This window comes from Sminthopsis crassicaudata, chromosome 5, assembly GCF_048593235.1.
Source record: "Sminthopsis crassicaudata isolate SCR6 chromosome 5, ASM4859323v1, whole genome shotgun sequence".
In the NCBI taxonomy this organism is placed as follows: domain Eukaryota; kingdom Metazoa; phylum Chordata; class Mammalia; order Dasyuromorphia; family Dasyuridae; genus Sminthopsis; species Sminthopsis crassicaudata.
The window spans coordinates 206,210,256-206,236,120 of record NC_133621.1 but is presented as its reverse complement, the minus strand read 5'-3'; the positions used below and the strand labels follow the sequence as shown (position 1 = coordinate 206,236,120).

Genomic DNA, 25,865 nt, shown 5'->3' with positions numbered 1-25,865 from the left:
TTTGGTCCATCTTTCTGCATAGGAAAGGGGATAATTTTTCAGATTCTGATTTGCAGGTTTAATAGCTCAGTATTCTAAAGAGTTGAAACTGATTTTGGATTGCCCTTTGATATAAAATATGTTTCCTAACTTTTGTAAGATGAAACTCAGAACATTATCACTCAATAGAGATCCATCAATTATGAGGTGACAATGAGCACATCTGCCATCTGAGAAGGAAGACAGCACCAGCTGCTGGTAAATGTATCCCACTGGAGAGAGCCTGAAAACCCTGCCCAGGACAGCTACAGCAGGTAATGAAAGGGGGAGAATGATTCACATTCCAGGGGCTCAAACTTTACTGTCTATGAGGTGAATCTTTCCCAATAACCAAGCCACATCAACTCTGTGGACCTCAGTTTCATCATCTGTAAAATGAGGAGATTGGAGTAGATGGTCTTTGATGAATCTTCCAGCTCTTGATCAATGACCTTTAAGGAAAGATGAGGGAAGAAAACAAGCATTTGTTAAATGCCTATTATATGCCAGGCACTGTGCCAAGCACTTTGCAAATATTTCATTTGATCTTCACAACAATTCTGTGAGGTTGGCTATTCCTCACTTCAGAGTTGAAGAAACTAAGGCAGACTTGCTCAGGATCACACAGCTGGTAAGTGTCCTAGGTCACATTTGAATTCAGCTCTTCATAAATCCAGCCCCAGAGTTCTACCCATTGTGCCTTCTATCTGCCTTTTCTTTAGCAAAAGAACACTGTGATACAGGTTCTGCAAATATTATCCCCATCTTCAGATGGAGATGTTGAGAATCAGAGACGTGAAGTGAAGTGACTTACCTAGATTCAAGTAGCTTATTAAATGACAGAGGGGAGACTACAACCCAAGTCTCCTAATTCCAAGTCTAGCACTCTTTCCATAGATGTAGCTGTGTGTTAGAGGAGAGTTTTGGGTTTGGAATCAGTGGTGGTGGTTCAGTCATTTCAATGATGTTTAACCCTTTGTGACCCCATTTAGGATTTTCTTGGCAAAGACAATGGACTGGTTTGCCATATCCTTTTCCAGCTCATCTTACAGATGAGGAAACTGAGGCAAACAAGATTAAGTGATTTGTCCAGGGTCATACAACTTGTCAATATTTGAGACCAGATTTGTCTGACTCCACTTATTGACTCCACTGTCCCACTTAGTTAAGATGTAAAATTTATGTCTGGGACTGCTTTATTTTTGTCTGTGTATCTATTCTCAATGCCTTATACCATATTGGTCACTTAGGTCCTGAATAAATTACTTATAGAATCATTAATTGTATCAAATGAGGCAGACTTGTACTGGTTAATATTTAGCAACCAGTATTCTGAGGGAATAGTATAATTTGTTGAAGCTTAATCTTTTTAATTAACATTTCCCCCATTACCAAACAATAAATCAATTTCTCAGGCATAAATGCTCACACAGAAAATTTAACAATCAGCTCTTCAGAGATGGTTGGAAAGAAATCCATCACATCCCTGAAAAGAGATAATGTATGGAAATTTTAAAGCACTATGCAAACACCAGCTATGACTCTCTTGACTTAGCTATTCAGCTCAGCTGGATGTAAAGAAATCTGATTTTTTTTTTGTATTTTCTTATTTAATCTTCATAAGAAATCTGTGACACTGGCATGTCAGACAGGTAGCATTACCTTTTTAAATATAAGAAAATGGAGACTTAAAAGAAAGGGATGGGTCCAAGACCACAGAGAAATTGATTGACATACCTAAGATTTGAGAGTGGGTATTTTGTTCCAGGCCCATTGCCTTTTTCCATGCTGGTACAATTAATGCATTTCTAGAAAATACAACACTACCTATAAATAAAATTTGGTGATATGATTTGCCTCTGTTCAGTTTTTGTCTCAGGGATCTCCAACTAACTAATTGGATTTGTACTTAAGGAGCAGTTTGAATTGGTTCTTGTGGAATCTTCAATTAAAAAAATCAACTTCACAAGTGTAGAATGAGTGATGTGGTTTCAAAACATTTTCCTTTTTTTCCCTTTTCTTTCTTTTTTTCCCCCCCTGAGTCAATTGGAGTTAAGTGACTTGCCCAGGATGACACAGATAGGAAGTATTAAATGTCTGAGACCAGATTTGAACTCAGGACTCCTGGCTTAAGAGCTGGTGCTCTATCCACTGTGCCACCTAGCTGCCCTAACATTTCCCCTTTAAGAAGGGAACCATTAACCATTAACAAAACAAACTATTGATTCACTATGTGTAAAGACTGTGACATAACAGCCAAAATCATCAATATGACTTTACATTGAACCAATGGAACTATATTCCAAATCCAGTGAAGTGAAAATTCCAGTGTCCCCTTGGCTAGTCAAATATCTGGAAAAACTGTCTTCAATTACAGGTGCCATATTTTCAGGGGGATTTGGATAAATCTGTAGAGTGTATGGGGAAAGACAAGCAGAATATCAAGGGACTCAAACTAGGTCATATAAAGATTTGTTTGAAAAAACAGGAATGTTTAGGCTAGAGAAGAGAAAACTTGAGAAATACAATGACTGCCTTCAAATAAACAATCATAAAAAATAGAGATTAAGACATATTATGTGGGACCCCATTGGGGAAAACTAGTAAGAATGCATAAAATTCTAAGGGATGTGGGCTTATTTCAACTTAATATGAAGAATGTCTTCCTGACAATTTGAACTCCTTAAAAATAAAATAGTCTTTCTGATCATTGAAAGGGTTCCCATAGAAGGTATGGGGTCTCTTGTTAGGAATGTCACAGAAGTGATCTGGTAAAGTGATTAGGTTACATGACCTCTGAGATTGCTTCCAATTCTGAGATTCCATTATTGCACAATTCTCTGAATATCCTAAATAGAAAATAGGTACAATTTACTGACACATGTATTGGAATAGCTAAAAGTCATAATTTTAATACCTATGTTTCTTTCTCTTTTTTTCTCAGTAGTATCTTATTTTTCCAAATATATATAAAAATAGTTTTCAACATTCATTTTTGTAAGATTTTGTGCTCCAATTTTTTTCCCTCCACTTACTTCTCCTCTTCCCAAGACAGCAAACAATCTGATAAAGGTTATATATGCACAATCCTTTTAAGAATATTTCTGTATTTGTCATGTTGTACAAGAAAAATCTGACAAAAAAGAGGGAATGAGAAAGAAAAAAAAAACAATAAAAAAGAATAAAAACAGCATACTTTAATCCACATTCAATCTCTATAGTTATCTCTCTCTGAATAAATATGGCATTTTCCATCCCAAGACTACTAGAAACGTTTTGAATCACTACATTGCTGAGAAAATCTAAGTCTAACATATATTGTTATTACTGTGTACAATGTTTTCCTTGTTCTACTCACTTCATTCAGCATCAGTTCATGTAAATCTTTCCAGGCTTTTCTGAAATCAGTCTGCTCATTATTTCTTACAGAATAATATTCTATTGCATTCATATGCAATTATTTCCCAATTGATGGACATCCTCTCACTTTCCAATTCCTTGCAACTACAAACATTTTTGCACATATGATTCCTCTTTCCTCTTTTATGATCTCTTTAATACCGATGTGTCTTGCTTTAGGGCAATGGCAGAAAGGAACAATATTAAGAAGTGCAGAACTTACACTTTTCCCATAATGGAAACATTCATAAAATCTCAGCTAGTGTATTTGTGGTGTCAAAGAATTGGAAAAAGAATGGATACTCATCAATTTGGAATGGCTGAATAAGTTGTGGTATTCTAGTTTGTTTTGGCCTTTAGAATTTTGTTCTAATATTTCTTGTTGTCTCATTAAGTCATTGAGCTTCCTTTGTTCCATTCTCTTTTTCAGAGTGTTGATTACTTCAGTAAGGTGATCCATTTTTGCTCCCAGCTGTTTGCAAGTGTTCTAATTTCATTTTTTATTTTCTTGTTTCAGGTCATTCTTCATTCCTTTCATCTACTCTTGGAGTTTTTGTGGCCAATCCATTCTACTTTTCTGAGGATCTATTTGCAATTATTTTGAATGTATTTCTTTCCTATGGGATTTTATCTTATAATACTTTTGAGTCATAATACTTCTTTATTCTAGTAGGAGCTTCTACTGTTTGTTCATAATTTGAGTTCTTGGATAGGAACTCTGTGCCGGTTGTAAAATTTCCCCCTCTTCCATTGTTGGATGTCCTGCTCAGGTCTAGATCATGTTTCCCACTACAGTAAGGATAATTTTGTTACTGAATCTAAGTACTATCCCCATTGCAGTCTGGAAGATGCTAATTATCATATTGTCTTTGGGTAGGAGGCTACCTGAGTTCAGTCTTACCTTCTTTCCCAGTCCTGGCCTAAGGCTGTTAAATTGATTAAGGTCAGAAATTGTTGGTATTAAACCTCCCCTAATACCTGGTATTGACTTTAGCTTCCATCTATCTTCTCTGGCTTCTCTCAAACCACCTCTGCACTGCTTTTGTTCATTTCTTCATATAATTACCCACTACATAAAATTTTAGGGCTCAGCTCCAAGGACAGACCAATTATCCTACCTTCAGTATAGTATCTTTTAACCTGCTTCCTTGTACAGTTCCTGACCTGAAGGTCCTTAGCTGAAGGCCTTAGGTCCTGGAGTAGGACCTATGGGCAATCATGTTGGCTTCCTGTTAGTCTTCTTAGGCAGGCCCCAGGTCTTGAGGAAATGGAGTTCTAACAAAACCTAATTCTCCTGAGAAACACATAAATAATGAAAAAAGAATACTGTCTTAAACAGAACCAAAGAAAAACACCAAGAAACATCTTTAGGTCATAAAGCATGCACAGTGAGGTAGGGAGTGAAGCAAGGAATGCTCCATTGTTTGAGGCTTCCAAGGAAGCTGGGGCAAGAGTGGAGAAATGCTGTGGTGGATAGAGTGCTGAACTTGGGAGTCAGCAAAACTTCAGTTTCATTCCTTCTTCAAACTCTTAGAAGCTATAACCTATTAATTTCTATTAACTAAGTTTCCTTATCTCTAAAATGGGTATAATAAGTTCACCAGCCCCAAAGGTTTGTGATCATAATCAAGTGAAATAAAGCATATATAGCTTTTTGTAAAACTTTAAAAAGCATCTAGAGTTCCCAAGACCTTATAAGAATACTGTGAAATTATTTGCCTATTAAAATATTCCTTCAATATTCCAACTACATATCAGGGTGAAGCTGAATTTCTTCTGATACTTCAACCATAGCAACATAATGCAATAGATTGAAGATAGAAGCAGATATAATAATAGATAAGATTTATATAACACCTGTTGTGTTTCAGGCACCATGCTAAGCATGCTTTGCATTCATTTTCTCATCTGAGACTCACAAAAGTCCTGGGAGGTGAACGCTTTTTATTATCCCTATTTTGCAGTTAAGGAAATTGAGGCAAAAAGAGATTAAATGGCTTGTCAAGGGTCACATAAATAATATATGTCTGAAACTGGATTTGAACTTGGGTCTTCTTGCCTCCAGGCCAGAACCCTATCCATGGGGGCCACTTTGCTGCCCCAAATGAATGTGAAATTATACCAATCTTCTATTAAGCCAGACATGAAATGGATTCACAAAAGTGTCTAAAACAATGACACTTTTCTCACTACATTTTTTTGTTTTGAAGAGGATAGTTATTTTTCACTAAACTATGCTATTTATATTTACATATAATGGTTTTATTATTATTGTTTTAAGTTTAAAATATTACTATTTTTAAAATATGTGCATATGTCTTTTGTTAAGTCAGACACTAGATTTACAAAAATAAGTAAAACAACATCACTCTTCTCACTAAATTTTTTTTTTGTTTTGGAAAATATTGTTCATAAAAATATATCATTCACATTGAAATGTAATAGATTTATTATTGCTAATAAATGAGTTAATAAATACAAATTTAAACTTAACAATTTTAATTTTAAACATACATTAAATAGATATGAACAAAAGCTCTTTGAGGTGCTCAATAATTTTTAAGAGCATAAATGGGGTCTTAGACCAAAAAGTTTGAGAGCTCCTGTACTAGGTAATATTTACTCTACTTAGTATTTAGTTGATTCAAGAATACCATGATAATAAGATTTGGGGAAAAGAGAGGATGAACTGGTTCTGGAGGGAAATGATCTAGTAAAATAAATATATAAGTAGTTTGATTCCTTTTGTGACCACACTAGTGAAGGGGACATTGCCAGGGACTCTGCTTCATCCCCTCTGTGAATTCAAATTGCAGAGGTGACAGGAGAGGAGGGAAAGTAAGCATCATTTGTCACTGAAAATATCACTTACATATACTACATAGGTACTGGGATTAATGTTGGGCAAGAAATGTGGCATGGGAAAAATATGGATGTGTGTACATGGAGTAAGAAGGGACCACTTTGACATGAGACTGCCTTGTGCTCATGCTTTCTGGAAGAGGGAAATGGAGAATCATAATATAGCTTAGTAGCACTGTGTCCTTAAGTCTATAGCTCAATTTAAAACCAAATTAGAATTTTGTCTTACTATTGTTGCAAAGTTTTTGATTTAGAAAAAATTAATGTTGACTTTTTCCCAAAAAAAGACTTATTTTTTTTATTTTTATTTTTTTTGCAGATATGCTGTGGCTCATACAGAAAGAGGAAAGGGTGAGGCAGTAATAACATGGAAAGAGAGAAGAAAAGAAGGAAAGAGTTGGAAATAACATAGAGGGAAGCAACCAAAATGAAAGAGAATTGATATAATACTGAATGGGAAGAAGAAATTCAGAACACACCCGTAAAGTAAGCTTTAGTGAATATAAAGAAATTTAAGAGTAAGGATTGGACTGGTAACTTCATTGGTATAAAGAATATCCAAGTGAGGAATCTTTCTCTACCAAAGCAAGTCATTTCTGCAGCTCATGATCTTAGAACTCTAAAAACAATCATTGGCACAGCCAATATAAGTCGAGGCAAAACACAAACCCAGGACTTCCTGACTTGGAAGTCAACTCAATAACTTCCATGTCATATTAAGTTACTTAAGAAAATAATTCAACCCCAACATTCCAGTAGTCTTTCCTTTAATGCTTTTGGGGCATGGGGTTCCCCACTCTTTTTTTTTCCCAAATTACATTCAATCTTTTTTTTTTTCACCTCCCAAGTAAACTTTAAACCAAACAATTCCAACCCAAATTCCTTTTCTCTCCTGGTTTTCATTCGCTCTCATCAGGTCAATTTTCCCTCCAGCCTTATTCATTGTTGGCCACTTAGATTTGTTCTCTCTACTTTTCTACTTGCTTTTTTCTTTTCTCTTCTTCCAGTTTTGGACAACTGACTAATAAGTTTCTTTCCTTGTCTTTTTCAATATGTCTCTTGAACTTGACCACATACTGAAATGTACCTTTAAACTTTCAACTCTCATCACCTGTATTTCAATAATTATCTATCTATGGACTCTATTGTAGTTCAGTTATATCTTAAGGAATTTTTATTATTTTCCCCCAAGTAGAAATACACATTCCCTATTTAAGTGTTAGATTATTTATATTTTGTTAGTCTAGAAGAACCTGTATCAGAAGGATATCAATGGATAAGCAATGGATATGTTGAGGAAACATTCGTCATTGTATTGAAATTGAATGTGTGGATGTGTCTTCTTCAACACTAAATAGTCATCACTAAAAACATTTTTATTGATCAAAATATTTTGTATCAATAATAAATAACAAAAATAATGAACATTGATAAGCATATGGAGCATGAGGGCTATAAAGTGATTTTATACAACCAAGTGAACCTATTTTTTTAAATGACAATGCCAAATCCCTGAAGAGCAGAAGAAGGCTTTTGTTTGAATTATCTAGATTGGTTATCTTACCTTGAGGAGATCAATAGCTGCAATAGTGTCTCCAGGGCTTTTTTATGGGTGTTGACACTGGGATTCTGCATATTAGTCTTTTAACTTACTATCACTGTCCAGATGCTTGGTGCATGTGATGCACCCAATAATAACTCTCTCTGACCCATAATGGGAAAGATTTTAAATTTCACATAGCTCCATGGATCATTTTTGCCCATGATCCTGTTACCTCTCTTTTTCACACCCTCATTCTTTTATGCATGGCAAATTTATTCAAGGTGAAGGCGCATACTTTAGTAAAATAAATATCTAAATCTAGTCTTTTTGAGTGGTTGGTTTATGGGCTTCTCATTTTCCCCCATCGGACCTGTAACTGCATTTTTTTCTTCATCAATGGACCTGGAGTTACAAATTTTCACTGTAGATCAGCACCTACTCTGTAACTTATTGTCCTAAAGAATTTCCTGTGGACAAGTGGCAGACTGGTACAGAGTTAGCCAACCAGTACAAGTTACACATGGCATCAAGGCCCATCACCAGTTGTCTTGTCACTGGACTCCCATGATTCTGGAGAAAAGAATTCCCCTTTGCGCCACTCATCAACTGGACTAATTTGCCTTGAGTTCAAGAATTCCTAGTTGCAGTTTTTATTATATAGTTTAAATTGATCACAAACTCATAGAAGACCCATTACATTGATGAAAGTGCCTAAATGTGACACGACAATACTATTTAATGGGAAGTGTTTCTTCTTCCAGAAGGTACTTTATAAGAATGTCATTACTATGTGACAATGTCATCAAGTTTAGCAGAATGTTCCCGTGGTCTGACTAGAGATGTCATGAACACTGGGTTAGGAGCCAAGATTACTAAGTTCTAATCAGATGATGGTGGGAACAAATTATTAGGGCTGTGACCTTTGGAAAGTGATTTAATGACTCTGTGCCTCAGTTTGCCTATAAGAAAAATATAATTAAAAATACCAACCTTATGTTGACAAGTTAATATAAAATAAGATCTATATGTCAAAATATTTTGAATTTTTATTAACTATGAGACATTTAGATGAACAATGTTTGCATTATAATAAGAGGATCCCAAGTTGAATTGGGGAAAGCCCAAAATATCAATAAATGCAGGTGGTGATCTAGTCAAGTGCCTGTTTGAATGTTCTTAAAGACTGCCAAGGGTCTAGAATGGCATGAGAACCACTCTTAAGTTTTTCAACAGAGTACTTAAAAATGCAATTATTCCTTAGTTTCTAGCTAGAGCTTTAACTCAATTAATTCCCCTGGGGCATGGCAGTAGACAATACAAGTAAAGATGCAGTCTTGATAAGAGAAGGGGAAGCCTATCTCAGGGAGTCTCAAATGTTTGGGAGGAGAGCAAGCTCAACCAGGAGAGAGGTACCATAGAAATGGGACTCTAAGGGTGGTTGTTCCAAGGACAGTTGAACACTGTGGGAGTGAGGACCAGCAGAGCACTTTGAGCACAGTGTGAGTGGGTACAGTGATTACTCCAGGGAGAATTTGTTCATATGGATTTCAGCATTCAGGAGCAACTCCCAGTCACTCCAATACCAGTCATAACTCTGGTCTTGTTCTACCTTTCTGCTTTAGTCTCTTAGTAACTGCTCTGGAAATCCAAGCCACAGTCAGAATGGGACTACCAGATGTATCTCCCTGGACATTTTTTAATTTTGGGAAAGTGTTCACCCAAGTCTTGTCACTTATTAACTCCTTATTTTAACTAATTATTCTTGCTTACTTCATTAACTTCTGTCATTTCTATTCTGCAAAAAAAACTGCAGGTACTCTCAATACCTTCTAAATTTAGTATCTTTGGACAAAACCCCAGGTTCCTTTCCCTATAGTATGGCTCTCTTAAAGGTCCAAGATAAAAGTATCCTGACTTTACACAATCAGGCATTATGGCCTTAGTTATCATTTCCAGTGAGTTATAGTACTTGTGTCTTTCTGCATACTGGATAATTTTAGTGTTTCTTGAGGTTTCAAAGGTGACATACATTCTCCCTTTTGATCTTACTATGTGTTTTTAAAAGCACAGAAGTAATTTAATAGGAAAAATACCCCATCCTTCAAGTAATTCATTTCCTTTCAATGACAATATATCACCTAATTTAATTTTGAACATTCTGTATACAACTTTATGCAAAAAGCTATTTCATAAATCACATCAATTAATAAAATTGGACCCCAGCTTGTACAATTGATTATGTCATTCCTTTTTTCCTCCCTTCTTCCAATAAATGATTAATAATTCTTTCCAGATGGCTGGGAAAGGATGTGATTAGATTTCTTTTGGATCCTTAGTTTCCTTGACCTCTTAATTATGCCTCAATTTAGTTAAATTTTAAAAATGAGATTTATCATAGAATGCCTAGATATGTAGCTTCAAAAATTGCATATGCACGTAAAATGCTAAATTGGCAAGGGAACTCTTTGGCCCTCCCATCATCTCTTTCCTTTCCAAACTCCAAAAAGAAAGAGATTTCATTCTGAGAGTTGGAGGGAATTCATGAGATTACTTGATTTCTGCCATCCAAGTTTTACCACATGAAAAGTCAACCAAACATTTGCCATACGACCTGTCCAGGACTAGCAAAGAACAGAATCTGCCAACCAATTCTTGAGGGTTATTTGCTAATAATTGTATCAACTTTCTAGCTGATCTTAACATAGCAGGCCCTTAGTAAGTGCTCATCAACTATTGACTAGTCTTCATGATTCTAAGTGCTAGACCTTCTCATCTGTCTTGTATACTGAAACAAACTTATTTTCCTTTACCATATTGTTTTCCCACTCAAAAACTTTCAATGACACCAGGTTTCTTATCACATCAAATCTGAATATCTCTTCCTAGTATTATAGGCCCTATTAATACTATTGAGATAATAAATTTCAGAAATAATCTTGATTCTTCTTCAATACAAACCCAAAGCTATAGTTGGGTTGATATCTTAATTTCTCTTAAATGTTATATACTTTATTTTTGCCTTTATCTGCCACATCTTTCTTTCTGTATATATTTCAAAGATCCAACTCAAATATCATCACCTCCTAGAAGCTTTTTCCAACTCCTTTACTCATTCCATACCTGATCAATCAACTGTGGGCTCTTAAAGGGAAGCAAACAAACATTAAATGTGTCTGTGTCACTGGAACAAAAACATTTTATTCAATCACCTTGTGATTGGTTGACAGGGCAAAAAATAGGTTGTGCCTTTCAAATTAGCATCAGCAGATGAAAAAGTCAGATTATTTTTGTCATTTTCATTTAATTTTATGGAGACTTTCTTTGGACTTCAATTTAATTCATCTGTATATAATTCAATTTAATCAAATTCAATTAAACAAGTATATATTTTTGCACTTACTATGTGCCAGGCACTGTGCTAGTCCTGAGGATTCAAAAATAAAAATGAACTTATACTCTATTGGGAGAATATAGCATACAAATAGATAAGTAAGTATAATGTATGTTTATAATAAATATAAAGTAATATTGGGAAAGGAAAGAATTAGGTATTTGGAGAAAGAAGGAAAGCTTTTTTGAAGGAGATGTTATATGAAATGAGCCTCTAATGTAGGTAGGGACCTCATGGGGCTATAGTGCAGAGAAAGCGCATTCTAATCAAGGGGAATAGCTCTGGCAAAACCACACAGGCAAGAACTGGATTGTTTTGTTATAGATATAGCAAATAAATCAGTTTGTTTGGGACTAGAGTCGATGAATAATAAAAATTGGATTGGAGGAAGATTATGAAATGCTTTAAATGCAAAATGAAGAAGATTGCATTTATCATAGAAGAGAGCCAGTAACAGTTTTAGAGTAAAATGACATGGGAAGATCTGTGCTTCCCAGTGACATAGGAAGGTCTATGCTTTAAGAATATCAATTTAACAGCTATGTGGAGTGTTATGGGCCAGAACTCTGAACTTGAAACAAGAATTCTTACAAGCTGGTAACTCAGTGGAATTGATAAAAAAATAATAATAATAATAATGGTTATCTAGTTTAGCATGTGTTCTTAATAGTTCTCTAGTTCAGTTTATGTACTTAGTACTTAATATAGTTCTACAAGATTCACATCTATGATAATGGAGTATGTAACAGCCAGCAAGAACTGGACGAGATTCATTTTCACCTTCAGTCAGGCTTCTGGTGACTCTCCTAGGGGACTAAGAGGCTCGGAAAGAGAGAACTAGGGAAGACAAGCAGACTGGAGGCTGGAGCACAAGCCCTTGGACTCAGATTCATTCATCCTATCTTACACCACCTTGGTGGCAGGCTCTCTTCCTGCATTTTCTCCACTGAGACCCAAGGCCGGTCTGAAAGACTCTGCAGAAAGCTGTCTAGCCCCAGGAAGGAGATAATAAAGGATTTGGATTTTAACTCCTGCTACTCTTGTGGCGATTACTTTGCTGAAAGGAAGGCTGTCCAGAGACCTCCAGAAAACCACCAAGAACATTATAGTGGAGGATGACTGAGGAAGAGAGATAGTAGAGATAGAAAGACTAGTTAAGAAGCTATTGCAAAAGTCCAGGTAAGAGGTGATCAAGGCTTGCATCAGGGTAACTGTGTTCCAAGTAGAGATATGGGAAGTAATGGAGGTAGAGTTGATAAGACTTGGCAAATGTTTTGAATATGGAGGTGAGAAAGAGAGAAAAGTTGAGGATTGCTCAAGGGTTGTGAATCTGGATGACTGGATGGATGGTAGTATTTTCAGAACAAATAGGGATCTCAAGAAGAGTGATAACTAAGATTAAAACTAAGGTTTGGAGAAGGACTAAAGGTGGATAGGATTATGAGTTCCAATTTGAGCATGTTGACTTTAATATGTCTAAGACATCTAGTGGAGTTTTCCCATGGGCAACATGTGATAGTTCAAGGTATCCCACTGCATCCAAGGCCACCTTCAGTTATCTTGATCCCAGATGGTTTTAAAGGAGAAAGTAAGGCTCCTGACTTTACACAGCACTCCCTCACTCAAATCCAATTCACTTGCTTGTGATAGTATTATCTCTCTGATGCCATGTTGTCTTCAAGAATGAAGGAGAAAAATCAATATGTGATATCAGACTGAAGCCCAGGAGAGAGAGGAGGTCTGGCAATGTAGATTTCAAAGTTATAAGGGACTAATGAGACTGACAAGACAGAAAGTGTGGAGAGAGAGGGTCTAGAAATGAAAATAGAAATAGGAGGACCACAAGAAAGCAGTACCATAAAAACCCAGAGAAGAGAGAAAAGAATAGGAAAGAATCAATGATGTCAAATACTGCTGAATAATCAAGAAGAAAGGAGACCAAGAAAAAGCATTTGGATTTAATAGTTAAGGAATTGTTGCTGATCTAGGTGAAAATAGTTTCTTGATATTGGTAAAGTTGTAAACCAGATTACTAAAAGGTAGTAAATGAGGGGAATGAGAGTGTGAGAAGTGACATAGACTTCTTCAAAAACTACAACTATTCATTTACAATCTATATCAGGAGTTAGAGCCAATTTAATATAAAAGAAAAAGCATTGTACTATTAATGATGGTGATGATGATAACAGCTAGCATTTTATATAACACTTGAAGATTTACAAAGTTACCTCATTTGATCCAAATAACTGGATATAGAGAGTGGGGAGAACAGGAAAGTGTTCCTATAGAAATAGGATTTGATTTGAATCTTGAAGGAAGCTAGGAAAGCTAAAAATAAGTAGAGGTGAAAAGGCAGAGAATCCCCAGTAAAAGGACAGTCAGGAGATAGAATAGAATGTTTGAAAAATTACAAGTCATGTAACTGGATCAGAGACAATGTAGAAGGGAGTAAAATGTAAGAAGACACTTTTGTTTCAGTTGTGTCTAACTCTCTGTGAACACGTTGGTAGTTTTCTTGGCAAAGATACAGGCTGCCGTTTCCTGCTCATTTTACAGATAAAGAAACTGATGCAAACAGACTTGCCCAGGGTCACACAGCTAGTAAGTATCTAAAGCCACATTTGAACTCAGGTCATCTTGGATTCAGGATTGATGCTTTATCCACTGTACCATCTAGCTGCTACTTAAGAAGGACAGGGAGCCCGATTTTGAAGAGCTTTAGAAGTCAAAAACAGGGTATTATGTTTGATTCTAGAGAAAATAGGGGGCATTAGATATCACTGAATATGGAGCAGGTAGGAGAAGATGATATTGTCAGATTTATACTTAAGAAAAATCTCCTTGGCAACTGAGTTTAGGATGGATTGGAGTGAGGAAAAAAAGTTTTAGGGAGGGACACTTGCTATTGCAGTAGTTCAGGGAAGATATGATGAAGGCCTATATTATATATATTATATAATGTACAAATATATGAGATAAAAATGCATATACTAGATATTGTGAGGGTAGAAATGACAAAATTTGACAATGGATTAAATATGTGTAAGATGATTGAAGATGACATGACATTAGAAGAATGGATGAGTAGGAGGATGGTTTCTCCAATTATGGTAATAGGGAAGTTTGGAAAGTGGGAGAAATTAAGGAAGAGAATAATTATGTCTGTTTTGGACCTGTTTTGCTTGAGGTTCCTATGGGATATTCAGTTGAAATTGCCTAAAAGACAGTTGGGGGATGTATGAAATTAGGACTAGATCTGTAAATTTGGGAATCATCTCAATAATTCAGTCATGTCGGACGCTTTGTGATTCCATTTGAGATTTTCTTGGCATAAAGATGATACTTGACCCCATGGGAGCTGATGAGATCACCGAATGAGATCATGTGGAATGAAAAGAGAAGGGAATTTGGATAAAGTTTGGGGAGACATCCAGAGATAATGGTCATGACATGGCTAAAGAACCAGAAAAAGAGACTAAGAAGGAATGTTTGGATAGATTGGAAGAGAACCAAGATAGAGCAGTGCCATGAGAAACTAGAAGGTACAGAAAGTATTCAGAAGGAGATTATTGACAGTGTCTTAATGCAAAGAGATCTACTATTAGGACTGGAAAAAAACTCATTAAAATAGGTAGTTAAGAGATCTCTGATAACTTTAGATAGGACAGTGAAATGATGAAATTAGGAGCTAGATTTCAAATTCAGAAGAGTGAGAGGAGAAAAAAGGAAGCATCATGTGCAGATAGCTTTCTCAGTTATGAAGGAGAGGAGAAATATAGGACAACAACTAACTGGGATGACCTATAAATTGTATCTTTTTTTTTTTTTTAAAGGATGGAGAGGTGATATGGGCATGTTCACAAGCAGCTTTATATTTATATGCAATGGGTGAGAAAGCTAAGTTAGCTGAGGCAGTAAGGTACTCTGAGGAAGAGGGAGGAAAGCAGTAAGTTCCAAATGGGACAAACCCTTACCGATACCAGCTCATCCATCCCTTTCCCTCAGGCTTCTGTGGAGACAACAAAAGACCGTAAGACTAAAAGCCCCAAGAATAAGAAGGACTTCCAGAACATTGGCTATACTTCTAAAGTCCTCCCTGTATCCATCACCAAGGGGGGCTACAATTATGAAGAAGGACTCCGTAATCCCCGCCACCATCGTTATGAAGTACCAATCATCTATCACCAATGGGAAGGTAAGCCCAAGAGCTCTAAGAGCAACAATGCCTTCTGCATTTGTTATCTTCCTCTTATTACATTATGAGATCCTTGAAAGCAAGCACTATATTGTTGTCTATTTGTATTCCTAGTGTAGTGTATTGCACTCAACAAGTATTTAATAAATGCTTATTTATTAAATTATTCTCATTAAATTTCATCTTGTTAGATTTGACCCATTTTCTGAAATTGTTTTGATCCATACTTTATCATCTAATGTGTTTTTTGTACCTCTACAGTTAATATTATCTGAAATATTGACAAGTATGTTATCTATACCTTCATTTAAATCAGAGTTCCTTAAATTTTTCTACTCAGGACTCCTTTTTGCCTGAGAATTTTTGTGACTTTGGGTATATATACAAACCAAACATTTATTGTAATAAACCATAATTTTGAGACCCCCAAGACCCCCACATTCAGTTATGTGACCTCATATGGGGTTTAAGAAGCTTTGATCTAAGTTATTGATAAAAAGTAAACAGAATCGAGCCAAGGGAAGATTTTTAAGGCATTTGAGATCTCTAACTTGTCATCTATCCATTAACGACTATTCTCTTAATGAATCAGTTTTGATCATAAAATAATCTTAACTCATGACTCTCCATCATATACATTGTAGAGCAAGACAAACTTTATTGAATATTTTGCTGAAATTTAACATTTGAAGTATTCCTCTGATTTGCCAGTCTAATTATCTTGTGAAAAATGGAATTAAATTAGTCTAGTATGGATTTTGATGATTATTACTCCTCTTTCTAGGGGCAGCTAAGTGGTGCAATGAATAGAACAGCTGGGCCCAGAGTCAGGAAAACTCATTTTCCTGATTTCAAACCTGGGCTCAAGAGACTTATTAGCTGTGTAACCTTGGGCAAGTTACTTAACACTATTAGCCTCAGTTTCCTCATCTGTAAAATGAGTTGGAGAAAGAAATGGCAAACCACTCCAGTCTGACAAGAAAACCTCAAATGAGGTCATCAAGAGTCAGACATGATTAAAAAACAACTACAACTCCTCTTTCTAAATAGCCACCTATAAAAATGGGAAAAATCTCTGTAGTTGCCTCCACAAAGGGAACTTATGGTGTGGGAATTTCTCTCTATCTTCTGAGAACATAATCCCTTTCTCTATAATCCATCAAAAGCCATCACCTTAATAGTTTTTAGAATTTTTTGAAAATGTGAGGTACCTTTTCAATGAGGCACAATCTTTCACAGATCCTTGATGAGAGCTTAGCAATCAAATCTACCATTTTCAGAACTCTAGTGATAATTTGTCAAATGGTGAGTTGAATTCATAGACAAATATTTGGTTGGCCATCTTCTTCTCATTGACTGTATCTGCGGTTCTGCTTTTCTATTTTTCTATCTATGCTATCGATCCTTGTTCTAGTTTTCCCAACATGAATATCATTCATCTTAAAATAGATAACTGAAAGAAAAAAAAAAACAGATAATTGACTAATTGCCATCTTCCTACTTAGATAGTCCTTTCTCTTCCTTTATTTTCCTTTTTCACCTCACACAAGTAAAAGCAAGATAAAACTTGATAGCTCAACCTGGACCAGACTCCTCTTTCTTTCTTTCTCTCTCCTCTCTTTTTTGTTCTCTCTCTCTCTCTCTCTCTCTCTCTCTCTCTCTCTCTCTCTCTCTCTCTCTCTCTCTCTTTCTCTCTGTCTCTCTCTCTCTCTCTCTCTCTCTCTTTCTCTCTCTCTCTTCCTCCCTATCATTCTATCTATATACAAAAATATATATATATATATGTGTGTGTGTGTGTGTGTGTGTGTGTGTGTGTGTGTGTGTGTGTGTGTGTGTGTATAACTAGATCTTGTTGGTTTTTATACTTAACCTTAGTTATTTATTTTTAATTTCACCTAGCTGACTCAGTGGATAGAGCACCAGAGCTTGAGTCAGGAAGATTCATATTAGTGAGTTCAGATCTGGCTCAGACATTTACTTGCTATATGAACCTGGGCAAATCACTTAACCCTATTTGCCTCAGTTAACTCATCTGTAAAATGAGCCAGAAAAGGAAATGGCTAACCCTTCTAGTATCTTTGCCAAGAAAACTCCAAATGGGGTCACAAAGAATTGGACACAGCTGAAAAAACGACTAGACAACAAAAAATCTAATTTTAAGTTGTCTAGTCATCTGGATTTTAAAAACTATTTGTAAGGAACCTTTTCATATTATCTTTCCACTTTCCACTACCTCTTTCTCATCCTTTTCTTACTTAGCCTATACTCATGTTCAGAAATGTCTTTTTTCTTCTTTAATTTTCCATTTCTTCTTTTTAAGATCATGGATACAGAGCTCCAAAGTACTTCAGAGGACATCTAGTTCAACATCTTTATTTGACAGATAAGGAAACCAAGGTCCAGAAAAGTTAAATGATTTGCTTAAACTATTGAATATTAAAGGCAGCCTTTGAACCAGGTTCTCTGACTTCTGAGCCAATTCTTTTTCCATTACACTACATTTTTGTTTTCTTCTTTTGAAGATGCTTAGTAATGAATTTTTCGAGTTCCTCCTTTATTAAGGATAAAATCAGGAAGAAAGAAAAACAGCAAAAATGTACTTCTCCATACTCTACACTTGGATTGTAGCTAGGTCAGTCTTAAAATGCTAATTTATAATTTAACTGTCTAAAATTTTCATGAATCTCTTTTCTATTCCTACTAGATTATCACATTAAAACTTCAACTTCCTTTACCAGAAGTTTTTTTATCCTTCAACATACATGCATGCATGCACTTATGCACATGCATGTGCATATATATATATATATATATATATATATATATATATATATGTTTCTGTGATGCTCTTTGCAGTATTCTAAGATGTTTGACTTTTGAGCTAGAAATCTGTTTCCACTAAATTCAATTCTGAATGGAAAGGAGAAAGGCAGTTTTCTTTTCCTTTTTTCCTGCTGTAATTGGTATATCCTATCTTTAAGTTTACTTTTTCCACAAGGCTCAATGGATACTATAAGCATAGAAACAGTGGGTTTCTGAGCAAAAAGGGAGAAAACCACTAAGGTTATGTTTAAGGATTTGCCTTTTTTTTTTCTTTTGCAATGATCCAAAGCTTTACCCTGAAACAAAAACCCCTATTTAATATTTAAAACATGAATATTCCTCCACTGATGTTGTGTGATAGTAAGTCAATGAATTGAAATTGCAGCTCACCCCCAAAACAGTGGAGAAACATGTAGTGAGGTTATCCCAGAGACTTCATTTTGGGGAGGGCCCTGGCTAACCAATTTTCATTTCCATTCACTTCTGTGCTTCTGATTTTCTGGATTTCAATATCATGTTCAAAAAGTGGTACATTCATTCCTGTCCCTCTTCATTGCTGGTTTTCTTCTCTCTCTTTTGTATTGTTCTTTTACTCCTTTCTGTGCATTATTTTTTTTTATTAGAATGTAAGCTTTTTGAGAGCAGGAATTGTATTTCTTTTTGTTTATATTTTTTCCTTAAGAGAACTTAGAACAATGCCTGGCACATAGCAAGCTTTTAATAAATGTGGTATGTCTCATCTTGTTGCCTGTAATACCTTACAATAGAAATATTATATAGACATATGGTGTGAAGGAGACCTTAAGAGAAAAATGTTATCTGAAAAAAAAAGTGGATAGATCACATAAAGCAGTGGACAATCACTGGATACTGGACCCATTGGTATAGCTGCAATGTCAAAAGAACATATAAGACCTCAGAATATTGGGTGGACCCCCAATAACAAATAATAAAAGGACATAGATTAAAATTGCATAAGATGGATAGTAGTAGATGGATTTTAATCTGAAATATTAGAAGACACATTAATGAAGTTATAAATCCATTGGCACTTAGAAGTATATTATGCTATGTTTTTGTTAGCTGAGGAAGACTGTAGTTATATTGAATGAATTCCAATGAACTTAAATGAGCCAAAAGCAAGCATAGCAATCAGAAAGATAACACTATCTTCCAAAGGGCTCCAAGATGATTCTTTTTTAAAAAACAGATATTAAGGGGATAGGTTTGTGAAATACTTTTGTTCATGAAGTTCTTAGTTTATAAAGCAATTGAACATATGTCTCAATCTATAAAATAGCTACTTCTTAGCAGAGAGAAATTTAGTTGACTGAAAACAGTAATCTAAAGCCTGGAAAAGTGAATACAGTTTTATTTCAAATGTGTAGAAATTGCAACTAGGTCTAGCAAGGACTCTAGGAGAATTAGGTTATTCATTTTTTAAAAAAGTATGTGCAACAAATAAATAAGATGAAGCTACAGTTTTTATCAGTCATAAAGCAATAATGTATTAAGGGGGGAAAGTGTTTCAACATATCTCTTTGTTCATAATACATAGGATTCTTTGTGTCTCTTTTTCCAAAATAAATTCCTTGGGTGCTCCCTTTCCTCCATATTAAAGGAGTAAAATAATAGGGTAAACTTTGTGCTCATAAATTCTTCTGTAATAAACTTATGGCAGCTTTTTTTTTTTCTCCATGAATGACAGTATTATTATGTTAAGACTCTACTGGGGTATCATATGAATAATCTAAATGAAAGAAGCTTCAGGTTATTTGTCACAATCACTTTCCCTTTACTCTCACACTCTATTTGAATGATAAAGGTAAGGAATTATCAAGAAAAAAGAGCAAGTTAAAACAGCTAAACATTTTATGTGGGGGAGGAGGAGGACATTAAAATATATGTATCCTTCTGTGTTACCTTATTATTTAATGATTGCCATGAATTGCATTAAACATCTGGCCCCCAACTGGCCTCTTTAGAATATCTTATTTTCTGCTTATAGTAATTCTTTCCTAATATAACTTAGTAATGGATTCCATATTTCATCATATTTTCACAATTTATTTTCCAGTTTCCAGATTACCTTTAGGCTATAGAATTTTGTTTTTTTAATTTTCAGTCAAACATGGTGATTTAATATATCTAGGTGTATGGGTGGAAGAAGAATGTGTCTTTGCAACCTTTCTCTCAATACCCATCCTCAGATCAGATTTTTTCATTTGGGATAATCAATTTGAGCTGACATAAAAATACAAAATGCAGCAGAATCAGAACTGCTTTCTCCTTTTTTACCATTATTTTAACTTTAAGGCCTCATTGCAGAACTTCCCTTTTCTCTGACACTTCTAAAACATGTGTTTGTAATATATTGTGTTTTAAGTACTTTTCTTTAGTCATTCTCATATAGTGCCCTAAACTATAGAGAAGGGTTGTAGAGCAATATAGTTTACGACAATTTCTAGCCTTCCTTCTGATTTTATTAATTTCCTATTACCCTTATATTATTTTAAAGCCTAGCTACATTTGCAAAAGTTTACTATAATTCATATTCCATATTGATCAATCCTAATCTTTTTGTGTGTGTCATAGACCCCAGGTCTTTTGCAGGCTAAGGAAATCTATGAACTTCTCAAAATAATGTTTATTGCCTACATTCATAATTGAAGAAAAATTCTTTCATTTCAAATTTGGTGAAAACAAAGAAGTACTTTTTTTCTCCCATCCGATATTATAGGTCAGACTTTTCACATCCCCAAATCTTTTTGGGGGAGTGTGTGTGAAATTTTTATGCTGCCCCATGTTTATAGGTATAGAAAATAGGTGTACAGATCAAACATTTACTGATAATACATCATACTTTTGTGACCCCCCACATTGTTATGTGACCCCCATATAGGGTCAGGGTCCACAGTTTAAGGTGCTTTGTCATAGACTACCTGAAATCGATTCAGTTGACCCTAGGTTAAGAACCACTGATATAAACTCAACATTTAGGATCTTTGGGATGATAAGAAAACTTGATTTAATATAAGTACCCAAACAGTTGTGACATCTAGGTCATGCTGGACTCTTGAACTATTGGGTTTAAACTGTTTCATTTTACTTTGAGTCTGTTTTATTGAGAAAGGATACCAAAGAATTTATCTGCATATATCATATCTATTACAATGCCATGTGTGTGACCCCTGCCTCCTACATCTTTATTTTAGGGCTTTAACATTCCATAGACACTCAAGAGGCTCCGCGAACCTCATACTCTACTCTGGAAAACTGAATTTAAAAGGGAAAGGGAAAACACATTTCCCTCTTTGGCTTTAGATAAATTCAGTGAGAGATCAGGAGGTTGTGTTGCCATGACAGTGATTTGAAAACAGTGGGACTGCAGAATCTAATTTAACTCTATTTAGTGCAATTCCTTTCAATTCAACAAACATTTATTTTGCTCCTACTATGTGCAAGTCACTATGCTGGGGTTGATGATCCAAAGACAAAAAAACACCACACAACAAAATACAGTTATTGTCCTTGATGGAAATACAGAGCTGAAAAAAAGGAAAGAAGAGAGGAAAAAAGAAAAAAAAAGGCGTTCCTCCCTTTTGTTGACCCTTCCTGACCCCATTTGGGATTTTCTTGGCAAAGATAGTGGAGTGTTTTGCCATTTCCTTCTCAGATCATTTCACAGATGAGGAAACTGAGGCAAACAGAGTAAAGTGATTTGCCCAGGTTTACATAGCTAAGAAATTCCTGAGGCTGGATTTGAACTAAGATCTTCCTGATTCCAGGCCCAGTGGCTCTATCTACTGAGCCCTGGCTACCTCTTTCCTGCCCCTACCGAGCTCATAGTCCACTGGTTGGATTAAAATTTGTATTCCAGACCCTCTATGTAGACTGGCTTGAGTGCTCCCTATTTTAAGGGGAGAGTGTTTCTTCTGTTCCCTTCTTCCCGCGTCAAGCTGCTTTTGCAAGATCACTCACTGAAATAGCAAAGGGCACCCAAAGGATTGATTAATTGTCAAAGATAGTAACTTCGATGGCGGAATGGCTAGGTGTAGACTAGGTGGGTGAAAGGAAGGAGGAATTGGAAGAGCAAGATTATTTTCTATTTCAACAGTGGTAGGTAAGGCTCATCTTAAAGGAATGTAAGTTCCCTGAGAACTGTTTTCTCTCTTCCATGTCAAATCCCATGAGCTTCATGAACTAAGAAAAATTGCTTGTTAATTTGAGCTGAATTGAATTGAATTGAAGGGAGATGTTTTCCTAGTAACGTGCCTCTGGGTGTACCTGAGTGAGAAGAGCTCCTCAGAGCTAGTAGTGTGACAGTAGACTGAAGGGGACATAAAGCCCAAAGGGGAAAAGGGATAGCAAGCAGGAAAATAGACCCCCAAATCCTTGTTTTTCTGTGGTAGAAAGGGAAAGAGAAACCAGGCTCTGCAGGGGACAGGAATTGCTGGTGTCGCTCCCTTATGGTAGTGAGTGGAAGGCAAGGTGTATCTTCCCTGGTGGCGGTGGAGGCAGCGGGGAGGTATCTGCTGGAAGGAAATGGGAGGTGTCTCTGATGTTTATTTTTGCTTAGCAACCTGCGACCAACTACTTCCCCAGCTGCCTGCCCACACGCGCCCAGCCGCCTCCCCAACATTCTGGGGACAGGAGAGCGGTCTCTTTGACTAAGTAAAACGTGGAGGGTGTGTTGGAAGCCCCCCACCCCCTCCCAGGCTCTCAGGATTCCCCCCGGAGCCGGGCTGAGCGAAGGGCTGTGTGGGTTTTTGGCTGGCTGAGGTGACCGAATTGGATATTTTAAACATAGGTTGGGGGACGTTGGATTCATTTGGATCGGGGCGGTTCTGGGGCAGGGTGGGGGTGGAGTCGAGTAAGGGGAGCACTGTTGTCTGTGAGGGCTAGAGAAAATAAATGAAAAGGCACTTTTGGTCAGGGGCGAGAGGAGGCTCTGCAGACATTTCCTTAGAGTGAGGTTACCAGAGCCTGGGATGTGGAGGAAAGAGGAGGGGTCTTTGCAGATGACTGGGAGAACAGGAAGGGAAGGGGGGAGGGGAGAAGGTCCTGGGTTGACGGGAGTGGAGGGGAGCCAGAGGTGGAGGGGCGCTCTGCAGAGAGCTCCGAGGGGAGAGAGGAAGGCTGTTTAAGGCTGCTGAGAGTTTGCTGGGGAAGCCTGGGAAGGGGAATATGCAGCTGATGTGACAGGGGAGGGGTTTCTGTAGTTAGTTGTTTAGGAGTGGGGCGAGTGTGTGTGTGTATGGGGGGGGGGTTGGGTTGGGTGGGGAGCCGGGGACGGGCTTGCACTGCTGACTGACTGCTGGGCTGGGAGGAGGGGAGCCCAGGCAAGCGAGGAGCAAGGGGCGGGGACAGCGCTCGAGGTCTGAGCCCATAGGGAGAGAGAGGGAGAGACGGAGTGTGTGTGAGTGTGAGTGTGAGTGTGTGAGCGTCGGAGGACTGGGAGGAGGCTCTCCGGCTCGCCTGATCCCGGCCCCAGCCGCTTTCCCCGCTCGCTCCCCGCGCCCCGATGTGAGGGAGTCGGGGAGGTCGCGGCCAGGGTGGGGGAGGGTGGAGTGATGTGCATGGGCCGGGGGGTGGCGGCGGGGCTTCTGCTGCTGCTGCTCTCGGAGGAAGAGGAGGAGGACGACGGCGGCGAGGAGGAGAGTGGGGGGCTCGCGGCTGCGGGCCCGGGCCCTGGGGATGCAGCGGCGTGTGTGTGTCTGGGTGTAGCTCTTTGGAGACCGCGACCAGGCGCCGGGGATCGGCTACGGGAGAGCAGACTAGGAGGCGGCGGCTGCAGCGAGAAGTAGCAGCAGCTCAGCGGCGTTGGCAGCAGCAGCAGCGGCGGCCGCCCTGAAATGCATTTTCCTCTCCAGCGGCCATGTTAACCAGGAAACCTGCTGCCGCTTCTGCCGCCTATCCAGCTGGTAAGGAGGAGGAGGAGGAGGAAGAGGGGGGCACGCGCGCCGGGCCCGGCGCTGAGACCCAGCGGGGCAGCTGCAGCTGGCAGCCGGGGCCCCACACGTCCATCCCCGGAGACCCGCCTGCCTCGCCTCCCGGGGCCGGAGGGGGGGAGGGGCCGCCCGGCCAGGTCCGGGCGGGCGCGCGGAGCCCCTGGAAACAAAGTCCGAGGCGAGCCAGGCGCGGGCGGAGCTGGGGCCCGGCGGGCGCCGCGCCCTGGGCCGCTCGGAGCCCCTCGGAGCCCCTCGGGCCGGGAGCTGCTGCTGCCCATCGCTGCCGCTGCCGCTGCTGCCTCGGGTGGGCGCCGCCGCTCACGCGGGCATTCGTTCGATCATTGTTCCCTAGGGCTGGAAATACCCCCTCGAAGCGGGGATGCAGGCGTGGGGTGGCGGGAGGGCTGGCCGGGATGGCTGCTCCTCAGCCCCGCCGCCTCGGAAAACTCGGGCGTGAAAGCCTCGGGCGGCTCTCGGGGGCCGCTGCAACTGCCCCCGGGCCGGGTTCGGAAATGGGGGTGGGGGCGGCGGAAGAGAGCCCTGGAAGAGTCCGGAACATTGTTCCACCCACCGGACTCCCGCTTCGCCCCCCTCGCCCTTTTACACCACCTTCTCCCAGCACACGGACACTCACGCGCGCGCACACACATAAACGTACACACACAGGCTCCACCAAACCTCCCCCTCTCAGGCAGACGTCGCCTAAAACGTGCACAAACCCCCCAAAGACATTTTCTTACTAGGTCTCTCATATCATTTCTATTCGCGCCTGAGAGGTTGCTTTAACTTTGCTAAGGCTGGCGACCCTAATGGGAGAGTGGGCGGACTCGAATGCTGTGTGCTGGCTGGTGTGCTTAGCGTTGGTCATTAACTTTTCCCGGACGTCCGCCCCCCCTCCCCGCCGCCCCAAATGGCTGGGCCTGCGCCTCCCCCCTTCCCAGTAGTACCCTTCCCCTGCGGGGGGGCCAGTTTTTGCTCGTTCGAGCTCCAGCGAGGCCCAGGAGAGGGCCCCCGGCTAGCTCCCGGGGCGCCGGCCCAGGCCCCCTCTCGTTCGCTTCCTCTCTGACTCTCTTTTGTCTCCCTCGTGTCTTCCCCAGGCAGAGGAGGGGAAAGCAACGTCCGTCAGCTGCAAGGTTCGCCAGGACTCGGAGCTGGGGCTCCCCGGACCGGAGTGGGGACTGGCACCCAGTCCTCCCCCCTCACCCTGCCGCCTCTCAGGTCCAGCAACACTACGGCGTCTGCCGTTGCCCATGCGGTGAGAGCCCCTCGGGGGAAAAGAAGGGAGGAGGGGCTGAGAGGGTGGCCACAGTAGGGCTTGTATCTGTCCACCCTCGAGCTGAAAGGTCAAAGGGCGAGCTTGGAACTAACTCCTCCACTCCTGGAGTTGAGAAAGGCACTTGGAGTGTAGACCTCACCTCGTGCATTTTACAGAGGAGGAAACTGAGGCCCGGGATGGAAAAAATAATTTGTCCAAAGACTCTGGACTACTTAATTGTTCGGTTTGGCTGGGATTTGAACTTAGATGATTAGATAATCCACCATACTGTCCTGGCTCAACTAAGTGAAGTCCTAGAAGCTGTAACCACAAAGGAGGATTTCCAGCTTCACCTTTTCCTTTTTCTTCTTACTCCTCTCACTCTATTTCCTCTTTCTTTGTTGCCTGCCTTCCCATGCTATCCCTTC

The 25,865-nt window shown here is 39.0% G+C and overlaps 1 protein-coding gene across 2 annotated transcripts in view; it reads left to right on the top strand.

The window, feature by feature from the left end:
• The first annotated feature begins 202 nt into the window (after positions 1-202).
• The window catches only part of DYRK2 (dual specificity tyrosine phosphorylation regulated kinase 2), a 37,589-nt gene continuing 11,926 nt past the window's right edge, over positions 203-25,865 (top strand). Inside the window, exons 1-4 of one of the 2 annotated variants that reach the window (XM_074269695.1) lie at positions 203-293; positions 6,599-6,765; positions 15,219-15,408; positions 25,280-25,437. In XM_074269695.1, the coding sequence (XP_074125796.1) occupies positions 6,733-6,765; positions 15,219-15,408; positions 25,280-25,437 (381 nt within the window). In that variant the 5' untranslated portion in view covers positions 203-293; positions 6,599-6,732. Of the gene's footprint in view, positions 294-6,598; positions 6,766-15,218; positions 15,409-23,589; positions 24,156-25,279; positions 25,438-25,865 lie in introns of those variants that run through there. The other variant, XM_074269696.1, reaches the window with a different exon arrangement.